General features: G+C 37.6%; 1 protein-coding gene across 1 annotated transcript in view; it reads right to left on the reverse strand.

The window, feature by feature from the left end:
* Positions 1 to 12,968, reverse strand: part of lrrc7 (leucine rich repeat containing 7) — a 73,882-nt gene that overhangs the window by 32,980 nt on the left and 27,934 nt on the right. Inside the window, 13 exon segments of the mRNA XM_029429196.1 lie at positions 1,047 to 1,067; positions 1,069 to 1,117; positions 1,366 to 1,481; positions 1,876 to 2,005; positions 5,160 to 5,177; positions 5,379 to 5,451; positions 6,259 to 6,403; positions 6,520 to 6,594; positions 7,208 to 7,271; positions 8,357 to 8,413; positions 8,976 to 9,065; positions 9,956 to 10,034; positions 10,462 to 10,579. Of these exon segments, the coding sequence (XP_029285056.1) occupies positions 1,047 to 1,067; positions 1,069 to 1,117; positions 1,366 to 1,481; positions 1,876 to 2,005; positions 5,160 to 5,177; positions 5,379 to 5,451; positions 6,259 to 6,403; positions 6,520 to 6,594; positions 7,208 to 7,271; positions 8,357 to 8,413; positions 8,976 to 9,065; positions 9,956 to 10,034; positions 10,462 to 10,579 (1,035 nt within the window).

Raw genomic sequence — 12,968 nt, forward strand, 5'->3', positions numbered from 1 at the left:
AAAAGTAAGACGGTGATTCCCATTTATATTCCTAATATATTTTCACTTTCTGTTTCAGTATATAAATGAAAGAAAACCTTTCATAAACCCTTCTACACAACTTGCCAGTTGTAATTCATGAAGTGGCAAATGTGTTGCAGTATATGTGAGTACATCAGTGCCCATTTTAAATTTGAAAGCCTGAACAACCTTTTGATAAATTGCATTTTAATTTGAAATTGTCTTTCTTTTTAATCAATTCAATAAGGATCCAGTGGTGTTGTGACTTTAATTTCAATTGACTTTACTTTGATTAAACTTTAAATGTCATGAGGAATATCTTTTTATCGTGAAAAATAGTATAGTTGAGAACAAAATAAAACGTGAACATGGCCGAAGCAATAATTCTACATACTAAATATGCATCATACAGTAGTGTGAGATTGGTTTAGCCAGGAAGCCTGTCTCTGTATTCTCATTACATATGCAGAGTTTGTTATGGAGCCTCAGCATTGTTATTGAGAAGATTTAAATGCAGTGAATTATCCAACAAAAGCACATTATCAAATATTATTGAGTCCCAAAAACTAAACGTGGCCGGCTCCAAATAAAGACAGTGGCTGCAGTAAAATCAGGAGTACTATAGTGGCAGCTATGGTAAATGAATATAACATATTAAATGCACAGCATTATTCCTATCAGCATAACAACAGGGTCAGGTCAGGAAATATGATCCACTTTCAGAAAACAAGATGCTGTAAATAAAACTCTTCCTTGCATTTGTTTCACAAAAAAGTCCTCCTGGGACACAAAATAATAATACCACTTTGGTTTTTGATATGAAACAGAGGAAGGAGACATTGAGTTTGCATTAAGAGAAAACAGCAGGCTTCTTATAATAACTATGATAAAACAGAATAACTTAGAAAACCTCTATCTACAAATAGCCTGTTTCAAGTAAAGGCCTGGTTACCTGATTAATATGTATATATACAGAAGCTGTGTGTGTTTGTGCTGCATACTTGTTAGCATTTACAGTCTGGCGGTAAACATGTGGGAGGAGATACCTGATTGTCAGAGAGCCAGAGATGCTGCCAGGTCTTTCAGCTTAGTAAAGGTAAACGGTAGATTCTTTAACCTGAGAGAGAGACACACAGTGGGAGGGAGGGAGGTGTGAGAAAGAGAAGAGAGACGTTTCTAATGCCCACGCACTGTACAGCCTGCAGAGCACGTAACCATGGCAACACACTCACCCATTCCCATGGAAACTGCAGGCCGTGAGAGCAGCTACAGAACCAAAACGGCCATTGAGAAAGTGTTGCCTTCGTGTGTGTGTGTGTGTGTGTGTGTGTGTGTGTGTGTGTGTGTGTGTGTGTGTGTGTATACCTGTTGTCACTCAGGTTAAGGACTCGTAGTTTGGTCATTTGTCCAATTTCATCGGGAAGAAACTCCAGTTTGTTGGACCGCATCGACATTACCGTCACATTCTTACAGTTACCGATCTGAAACACGCAAACACAAACGCACACACACACACACACACACACACACACACACACACACACCATCAGATCACATTACACTTAAGTCTAGTCCTGAACACACACCTTTAAACAAGCTACATTACAGTATGAGGAGTGTTGAGGCTGCAACTACAGATTTTAATGATTAATTAAATGTCTGAAAATCGAAAAGAAAAGGGCAAAATATTTTTCTAAAGCACCTCTAATTGCTTATTTTGTCTGACCAACAAAATATTATATTTATTTATCATAGGAAGCAAAGAAAACCGGCACATTTCCATAATTAAACTGAAACTACTTGCTTCAGGTCTAAATGATATCAAGCACTGCAGTGAGTATGTGCGAGTATTTATCATGTGTTGATTTTTCCCACCTCCCGGGGCAGCTCTGAGAGGAAGTTCTCGTCAGCAGCAAATGTCCTCAGGCTTTGCAGGTAGCCGATAGTGGAAGGCAACGACTCCAACTCATTACAACTACAGTCAAACTCCTCCAATAGAGACAGACTGGGTGAGAGGAACAGAGGCAGAAAAGAAGAGGTACAAAGAAAATGACAGAAAGAAAGGAAATGATTCTGCAGGTTACACAATCTCAGCTGCAACCTCATATTACTTAGACTACTTATGTTTTAGAGGATAAGGATGGTGCCACTCTTTTCTTTCTTTTTTTTTTCATACTGCCAATAAATCCTGTGAAAAGACTGAACCAAGAATGGATTCATCCCACTATCAAGTATTGTGTGCATAGCCAAAGCCCGATACAACTTATTCCTCCATAGCTGTCAAAGATTCATTAAAAACAAATCAATGAGCCACATGTTGCACTGGGTGACATGTTCCTTCAGTACTATGAACAAACACACTGTAGTTTATTTTGAGTTATTCGTAAAAACACCAGCCAGCGGTGTAAAAAACTGGAGCTGAAAATAGTCCCAAAAAATACATTATTTCCTCCAATTAGAGATAAGCTGAGAGTTAAAAATACAGACCATTTTTATTTTAAGAATTACAGTCTTTAGTACGAAGGAATGGGCTTGGAACTGAGAGCCACAGACAGGGTATTGAGAGAAGGACTAACACAGTGTCGGTTTTGGTAGTTTCCTGGGATTTGTTGACAATAGGAAACATATAGAATGACACCAGTCTTATCCTGTAACATGTTATAATACAGAATAGTGTTAACTGAGAAGGAGAGCGTGTTGAGAGAAGGAAGAGATCTTCAATTGAAGAATCAGTCAATAAATGAAGTCTCAACCAACCAAATCAGTCTTATTTTGGTGTTTCCTGCTTTCATTTGGTTTCATTTGCTGACCACACATCATCTTTTCCCCCCATTTTATCCCCTTTGATGTCTGACATTCTTCTACCTGGATCTCAACTCCTTCACTCAACCAAGATTCACAGTAACATCCACGGTAGACACTCTCCAGGACACCCTGACCCCATCTTGACTGCCATCCTTGGCCTAGCAGCACGCTAACAGCAGGCTAATGCTAATGAGACAACACTTTTACATTAATGTACTGTCACTGCTAACATTGCATTAGTCTGCTATTATTATTATCCCCAATGGACAGGACCATCTGGGCCACCATACGGCCTGACAGGAGAGAGGGGGGGGGGGAGAGTTTTATATCCTACATTAAGATTTATGGTTGCCTGGTTTATTTTTTTCTCCTTAGCATTGTTTGTATTCCTACCTAAAATAATGACAATGTCTCCTACTTCTCCCACATAAAACATATAGCTAGATTTGGATCTGTCAAATATGACTTTTTTAAAGAGCACTTCTAAGATTATATGGCTGCCATCTGCCACCCAGCTCCTTAAACGTTACGCTCAATGACAGGTGTTGCAAGGAACCACAGTTGCTCAGTAGTCACAAGGTCACTTTAAGACACAAGTTTCTAGATTACAATCTCCTTCTTTGTGTATGGAGCATAAATGCTTTTGTGGGGCGTTCACTAGGTGCTATCAGCAAGAAACTTAAAAAAAATACTTAACCCCCACAAATAACCATTTGTATATCAATTACTCATCCCGTGTTACCTCACATGCCTCCATGACGATCAAAGAACTTTATCCAAGTCTTGATACATTGAAGTAAATGAGGGCTGCGTTTAAGAACAGCCAAACTATATCAAAACATCCGTTTACAAACTCTTACACAACTCGTGCAGTAAAAAGTAAAAATCCAAGTCTGATTACTATTTAAAACACTTCTGCTTAAACAGCACTCGCACGGACAGATGTTTCCATACAGTTTTGCTGTTGTTAAAGGCCTTTTACTTCAATTCATCAAAACTTTTCTCAGTTTTTTGGATTCTATGTCCCACGTGGAGGCTTGCGAGAAAACAAAGTTTTCTTCTAAAATTCAAGGTAACACGAGGTGCATCATTTATATACAGAAATTATTATTTTGGGGGTGAAGTATTCCTTTCAACCCTGCATGCACACTCATTTTAAGCCCCCTCTGGCTGAGTGTATCAGCTAAATGTTTTGCATCAAATTAAACTCAGCGACATAAGTCTCTGCAGCTACCTGGTTATACATATATATTGTGGCCCTTTTCATAGCTGTAATATAGTAATGGCCTTAAAACATTAAGGACTGAAAGTAAAACACAAGACTTTACTTGCTCTTTCCATGAAAGTAAATGCATTGCTTATTGATTTGTATTTAATCCACTATAGGCTGTACAACTAGTGCAGAAATGTTTCTGGGTCTGTGTATATACAGCATGTATCCTATTGTACTAATGCAGCTAGAATACAATGTAGTATTGGTTGAGGTACAGGCACAGGTAGAAATATGATCGCATTAATGACTAATAATAAACATTTAAGGGTGAGAAAAGATTTGTTCAAGTGTTTTTGGTTTCATCAGAAAGGAAGCAATGGATCTACAGTTCTACTTATTGAGGCTAAAACCCGGGATTTGTTCTGGAAGACTAAATGTTTTCAGAGCGTTTGGATACAAATGTGTTGTAAAGAGTGACATTTAGGTCACTCAATGTTGAATAGTCTTTTAAAAATATAATCCATCACAGATTATCTGAATCACACAATAATTAGAAACATGATCACAACTACATTAATGTGTATGTCACTGTAGGCCTTGTTTGGTTTGACTTTATTCTTTATTTGCAGTCTACAATGTGAGCAGAATGTGATGCTTGTAGGACATCTCTATAAATATACAGAGATTAAAAAAAGACTCAATGACAATACTTCTGTCACAATACAATGTTTCTGCTTAATTCAGCAAAAGTTAGTTTTTTGCAAAAGCAACTACCCTTCAGTGATTGAATCCGGACTGTGATGGATTATAATGAGAATTATTATAAAATTACTTTAATTATTTTACATGCAATCATTTTTGTCTTGACCCTGCAGATTTGAGCAGGGCTGGTACATTTCCAATTAGGAATGTAGATTTTATTCAAATATTAAGTCCAAATATTGAAAAATGTTGGAAGGCTAATGTGAAGAGACATTTCAAATCTGAATGCAAGTTTATGTTTGCATGTAATTTGAATGAATTTAAGATGTTTCCCACAGCCCCATCTAGTTATGAGTTTGTGTGTTTGTATCTGTAACGCAGTTGAACATCTATCTGTCTCTGAACGCACCCCAGGATCCAGTAGGCTAATGTTACTCACCCGTGCTTGGGCTTCGCACTAATGCCACGGCAACGCAGCAAACACAACACACAGAACGGCCCAATCATGAGCCAGCATAACAACACAGCAACTAACAGTAGTAAACAAGGAAAACAACAACCCACCAAGGATAAACCTGCTGAGACAAAATACTTTTTAATGGTTTTATTATTCGTTTTTCTTTGTATGTGTGTGTGTGAGTGTGTGTGTGTTTCTTACCTCCCGATGGTGTTAGGCAGTGAGGTCAGCTGGTTGTCATCTACCTTCAATGTTGTCAGCTTCTTCAACATTCCTACACAATATGCAAACACATAGACGTATTCACATCGACACACAAACACAAACATGCTCTTAGGTAAATAGGTAAATTAGGTAAATCCACAATGAGCTCTAAAATGTCCCCTTCCAAATAAGTGGAAATAAAGAATTGAGCGATATTCTGCTTTTTTCTTATTGTAGAAACATCCCATTAACATTCTTACATCAACAATAATTGGATCCTACTAAAGAATATTTTCTGTATAGCCAAAGCGTGATACAGCTTATTTCTCTTCATAATAAAGCTCCAATGTTGTCCAAAAACAATTAAAAAACCCATCAATGAGCCACATGGTTGCAGTGGGTGCCATGTTCTTCATTACCATGAACACTATAGTTTATTATGAGTCAATCCCACATACACCATCCTGCTGCCATAAATATTCCCAAGGCAGCACAATAAAATGCATACTAATCAAGGTCTAAAAATAGTCCCAAACAAATAGTATAATTTGAGTATAATTTGCTGAAAACTACCGTGTCCAGCTGTTTTAGTGAATTACTGAAAATGAAAAACCTGTATTTAAAGATTTACACCTTCACAAATCAATGTCGTGGGGCTTTTTTCTTTTTTTTCTTTCCATGAGATTTGTTGCCTGTAAGAAAAATATGGAATAACACCAGCCTTATCCTTTATTACACTCTCACCTGTGATATGCCGCTGCTGTCTACTGCACAGCCCCATAAAGAGCTTGGAATTCAAATGCTTCACTACAGCTTCATCAACTTGAGTCCATGAGTGTCTCTGTGTGTGCATGTGTGTATGTGTTTGTGTGTGTACCTATAGAGTCAGGGAGTTGCTGCAGCATGTTGGAGGATAGCAGCAGGTCTTCTAAGGCCTCGCAGCCTGAGATGTCCGTGTCCAACGTCTCAATACGATTCTTAGCTAAGTCAAAGTACCGCAACTGACGAAGTTTTCCTATCGCCTGCAGTGGGGAGTGCGAGAAGAGTAAGAAAAGGCAGATAAGCAAAAGTTTCATTCAAATATCGCCAGAGCTGCCTTTCTGTCCACTGTAAGAGACGAAAGTGTCCGTGTTCTTACCCCTGGTATACACTGTAGAGAGTTGTTATCCAGCCACAGCTCTCTGAGGTTGTGGATCTGTTCCAACACCTCCGGCTAACAAGTCAAACACAGGAATCCACATCAGCACATACTGACCACATATGCATCAACACATAAGCAGATATGCAACTATTTATATGAAAACAACTGTATTACTCATTAAAATCAAAGGACACCTTCACAGCACGGATCTTGTGAACATTTAAAGATTCAAATAATAACTTTAGTGCATCTTCAGATCATCTTTGGCATAAATAGCAAAAACAAATGTGTGAGACTGGCAATCTCACAGCAGACTTCCTGTCTGACCCTGATGTCATATCCACTCTCGCTTCCTCCATCACATCACTGTGTCCCATTTCAGGGTCCCACTGAAAGACAGAAGGCAGAACTTGCTCCTGCCTCAATGAGACAGCCTACAGAGGATTCACCATATGCCGTATTGGGTCTTGATATGTGAACTTTGAAGGTAGCGGCCCACAAATTAGGACACAGCATCTGTGTTTGGGTTCCTCTTTCTCTTTACAAAATAAATATAGATCAACTGGTAAATGACCACCGAGACTTTAATATTTGAACTTACTGTGATCACAGGATAATCTCAATGATAAGCATATTGCACATTTAAACACAGTTGTGTTGCATGTCAAAATATAATCAGTCTAACCATTTCAGAGAATTCATTGCTACCCAGATCCAACCTCTCCAACTGTGTCAGTCTGTGGATGGACCTGAGAGGAGAGAATACATTCTTTACTACCACAAATACATTGTGAAATACTGTATGTACATTATACCTTTTTATATATGGAACAATTGCACAGTCCACCTAACCACTAGGCTAATATATGCTTAAGCATTATTTTACATGTATTTATATTTTCTTCTCTTTTTTTCTAATTCTTGATTTTACTCTTATTGTTATTATTCTAATTAACTGCATATTAGCATTTACAGTAAGCATTTCACTCACTATCAAATAAAACCTTTGACTATTTGAATCAATTGAAAATGACACATGATGATATTACTGTTAGACATTGTTGCACATTTCTGCTTTGCTGATACTGGTAGAGTTTCCTGGTGAGTGATCTTCAATAAAACTTTATCCTTCCTTTTTCAAATCTTCTGTCTTGCCATTTACATTTTGAACACATTACAGCTTGTTTGTTTTTCTTACTCAAGTTAGCTAGTTGCAAAGCAATGGCATGATTCCCTAACATCTTAGGGACAAACCTTAACAAGTGATGAACAAGTGCTCACAGCTTTACTTTGGATTCAAGTCAAAATGCCTCCTACATTAGGTCAACATTTAGATTAGGAAGCACTTCACTAACCAGCACTCACTGTAAACCATATTCACAGTTGAAGTGCACTGGTAGTCGTAAAGTAGTAGCATTGTTATTGGCATTAGTACTAATGCTTTTCACAATATATTGTAACCGAAATTACTGTTACTTTACAACTTTGAGGGTTATCTCTGTTAGGTACAGTTCTCAAAACTGTTAGACACATTACTGTTTGCCTTTATCAGCATTCACCACCTGCCAGAGATAAATATAGTTTTAATCTGGACATCTGGGAAAGCAAGCATACACTCGGTTATATCATGAAGCATCTGTCTACGTGTGTGTGTGTGTGTGCGTGTGTGTGTGTGTGTGTGTGTGTGTGGGTGTGTGTGCGTGTGTGTGTGTGTGCGTGTGCGTGTGTATACAGTTGCACATGGTGGTGCATAAGGACTATATTACAATTTGTGTGTCTTCCCTTCTTTTCTTTCTTTCTTTCTCACACACATACATTACGGCAGTTTTCTTACTTTGGCATGGTTTTCAGATGGTTCTCTCTAAGCTCCAAGATCCGTAGTTTTGAGAGTCTGAAAAAGAGTTGGCACACAAACCAAAACTTATTTTACTGTATGTAATACATAACTCAATTGTTTATAACATTAAATGAAGAAAAGAAACAGGCCCCGTTTATCTTCATTTTAACTCCAAAACCAGAGTCAAACTTATTTCCTAATCAGTGATCATAATGAGACAATTTACAGGATGTATGCCACTTGTTAGCTTCCACTCACAATAACAGAATTAAAGCTAATGAACTACTTCATTAAAGCAATAAACCAAAAATACAACACACTGACATTCACCTGGATACAAGGCTAAAAAGTATATTAATAGGACAATTGATTGAATGTAATAGCAATAGACCAAAATATTAAACATGCCCCAAAGATAAAAGGTCATTTAATTACATGTAGTACATACAGTATAAGGGCTAATAAACCTGGATTTCCCTATTCTTCACATAAAGACTATTTACAATCAATACTAGTGGCACGGAATTAAAGTCTGTGCTGCTTGCAATATGTTAAAACACCCTATCCAACATCGTCACAACCAAGCACACACTAACAATGACATGCATCAGTTTACCTGCCAAAGTTAGCCGGCAGATACTCCAAGAAGGCATCGTTTAAGAAGAGCTGGGTCAGATTCAGGAGCTGCGTAAAACCGTCTGGGAGTCTGGAAGAGAGAGAAATGGTGACAGGCAGAAAGAAAGAAAATAAGAACATGTGCAAAAAAAGAATAAGAAAGAGAGAAAAAAGTGTGTGTCCTTGAAGGGCCCCAATTGATTAAACCTATTCCTATAACAACCCTGTAGAAACAGCTAACCGCTGTTCGCCTGCAGATGACTCACACATGCACACACACAAACTAAAATAAGCATTTCTGTCTGCAGTTTACTGTGTGATAGAGTCCAGTTGTGCTTCATGGATATTACACCACCAACAGGAAAACAGCAATTGCTATCATAGCACCTGATGCTCCAATAGTGAACATCAGCACTTTACTGTAGCAATTACATCCTCTTTTGTTTAGTCATAGCTGAGCCTATAGGATGGTTGTAGTGTAGGGTCTGTGGATGCAGCCAACAACTGTAAAATACAAAGTGTCTTTGTGGCGCTTTAAATGCTTACATTTGAATATGTCAAAGCAGAAAAAACAGGAACAGTGTCGGTCTCTTGACAGATCTGCTCAAACACCTAAATACATCAAGCAATCCATTACAACTTGAACTGAGTCCAGGTCTACTCAAATTGGTTGACAAAATTGGGGCAATCTACAAAACACATTCTTTTTCAATAGGAAATGGTTCTCAATGGGAAAAGATACTATTAGCCAAACTGAACGTTTTTTGAGAGATGTTTATTTTTAGGATAAGAGAGTCTCACATTGTTACCCAGAAGCAGATAAATTAGCACCTACAGTTTTTATGTTAGTGCAGCTATGTGTCCAACTTTCAAAGCAAACCTTTGTGCTGTAGAGAAAGATTAATATTTGCTGCCATTAAACTAGATGCTTCAATTGATATGAGTAAGATGTATTACTACTAAGGTGCGTTGGTGTCTTACTTGGTGATAGGGTTGACACTGGCCTCCACCACAGACAGGCCTTTACAACATTTTATATTGTCAGGAAACTCCTGGATACCTGTAAGAGAGAGACACAGAGAGGGAAGAGGAAATGTGTGAGTCACTTATTTCGACTTGTTGTTGACTTAATCATTATAAAGACAGGGAGTTATTATCTACAGTGAGCTTTGCGAGTATTTAAACAGCATCACATTTTGTCATATACTTTGGATGTGAGATTATTGTTGCTGCAAGGTTTTATTCTGGGCTGCCAGAGCTAATTGAGATCTGTGCTTACCTTGTTTCTTTACCCGCTTAATTCCACAATGTAGAATATGGCCAGATTGTACTTAAAAATGCTGATAATATAGTATTGTATTCAGGTTTGTTCAAGCTATATATATATATATATATATATATATATATATATACTGTATATATATATTTGTATTGAGGTTTGTTTAAGAAATATATATATATATGTGTTATATAGAGATTTCTTTTACCGTTTTTACTGATGTCGAGCTCCTTGAGGTTAACCAAGCTGGCGATGGTGGTGGGCAGGTTGGACAGGTCGTTATCGGGCATGCTCAGCTTCTTCAAAGCCTGGCAGTTGAAGAGTTGCTGTGCAAACACAGAGGGGAAATAATGGAATATTATAATCTGTTGGCAAAAATCATACGAGGCCTAGTAGAAAAGTACAAAAGGACAGACAAAAGGTCAGCTGGAGGCATGCAGCACTTAATGTTGTGGAAAAACAGTGCCATTTCAGCCGCCTTTTTCTATGAATAATGCTGAATTAATCTCCTACATACAGTGGCCCCTAGGGACATAACACACTCAAGTAAACGCAAAAACATTCAGAAAAATGTGGCCTTAATAGAAAAATACTGCAAATGCAAAAACATATACAAGAGTGAAAGCACGTGTATAAAGAGCAAAGTGCTTAGAGCACAGAAAGGCTAAACTGTAAATAGCAGACATGGAGAAGAGTGATGGACCAGTTTATAAGAGGGAGAAATAAACAATGTGTTTAACTAATGTTACCTCAAGGTCTACTACTACTATGTAGTAAAAAAAGAAAAATAACTTGTTTAATAAACACAGAGCCAACAGTGAAACGTGCATGAATGTTCCAAAAGAGCAGTGACGTTAAAAAAGAATGTTAAATAAATTGGGAATTTATATTTATTTTAAGTTATAATTTCCATTGGCTCTAACTGTAAGCCAGCTAACTAACCTTATGGAAAATACCTCTTGCTGGTCACGGTGGCCGTGCCAATGCTCACTCCTTAGCAAACATTGTGTTAATCAGCAACCTGCACTTATGAAAATTAGCAAGCTATTAGCAACATTTCTTAGCTACTGTAGCATTCTTACTGTAGCTATGCTAACATGACTGTTAAGACAGCTGGATAACAATCTGCAGTACATAATTTATCTATTGCTGTGTAATAACATACATCCGTCTCATATGTTCAAATTATCATTGCTATCTTTCTTCTTACTGCCCTCTTGGGATCTTCTAGACTTGCTGCTGTGCTAACACGCTAGCAGCCATGTGAAGCAACAAAGCTGTTAACACATTTTTTTTGGATGGGTAAAAAATGGAAAGACAACTATTTGTCTTCTCTACCTTCCAGTGTTAAAGACCGAAACCGTAGGCCATTTTATTTGCTGAAAATCATATGGGTGTTTCCTCAATCGCCTACAGTGGAACACTTTAGGGGTCTCAGACTAACTTGTTATAGTCAGAACACAGGAGACTTAATATATGTAGTCTAATTGTGTGTTGCCTATTATTTTCCTATTAGAAACATATTTAAATAATCACAGATGGATACTGTTTATATGACTCAAGCAAAGAGGAATAAAGAACAATCAAACAAGTTTATTGTTTTTCAGGTATAATTTCCAACCCATTTAAAATCATGGACTTTTTAATCAATTCCAGCTAAATTCCTGTGTAAGACTCCAATAGGAATGATGTCTGCATCCATAATAACCTGAAAATGTATTATTAGACATCATGATGTCAAATCCTCCGTCTTAATACACTATGGTGCTAGCTACAGCCCAATGCACCATTCAACACAACATTTATTCACCAATATCCAAACAAAAAGTACAAAAAAATAGTAATTTGATTTCCACATGTATACACATTTCCACATGTCCTTGCCTAAGCTAAGAAGATAGTGTTAGCTTTGCTTTTTTTCTTAAGTAAAAATGAATAACTGATTTGAGGACACTACCACACTAGGTTAGCACAGGTGGAGCATCACCTGCCTCACGTTTGATGCCTTCTGAACAGGTAACATCAATAACATGTGACCATGTCAATATAGTTGGTATGGCATCCCCACAGGGTATACAGTATGCTGAGGATGTCCTGCAGTTTAACTCAATCAATTTGAAAACTTTAAAAGTAGTTACAGTAAATGAATCATGCAGTGAACTGTTTTTATTTTTTTCATGTTCTCTAACTTCAAGAGCTGATAATTAAAATATCACTTGGGGGGGAAAAAATCTAATCAAAAGTGCCAAAACACTTCCAGAGTGTGCAATGATTTCCACACCGCCATGTGCTATCTGGAAGTTGTAAGTTGCTCTGGGGCCAGTGTAAACATGTAGCACCTTAATCTGCCAAGTGTCACCCAGACTTCACCCACTGAGTGTGATTTCATGTGTACCATACTTCACACAAAACATCCAGATATCATCTTATTATAGGTAGTTTATAATGTGTAACTTTCTCATAATTCAAAGAAACATATGCTCACTCACATTCATTCCTACAGGCACTTTCCAAGTCACCTAATTTACACAGTACATCATTTTAGATCTCTTTTGTACATTTTATAGACGTTTTTAGATGCCTGCCATTTTACTCTGTCACACCTTACTTTCACTGTTGTCAAAAACAAAAATAAAATGAGCTACAGAGCTAAACAAGGAAAGCGTTGCTTTGTGCCCGTGGGTCAGACCACGCCACAATACACGACACAATCAC

The sequence above is a fragment of the Cottoperca gobio genome, chromosome 4, assembly GCF_900634415.1.
Source record: "Cottoperca gobio chromosome 4, fCotGob3.1, whole genome shotgun sequence".
Lineage (NCBI taxonomy): Eukaryota > Metazoa > Chordata > Actinopteri > Perciformes > Bovichtidae > Cottoperca > Cottoperca gobio.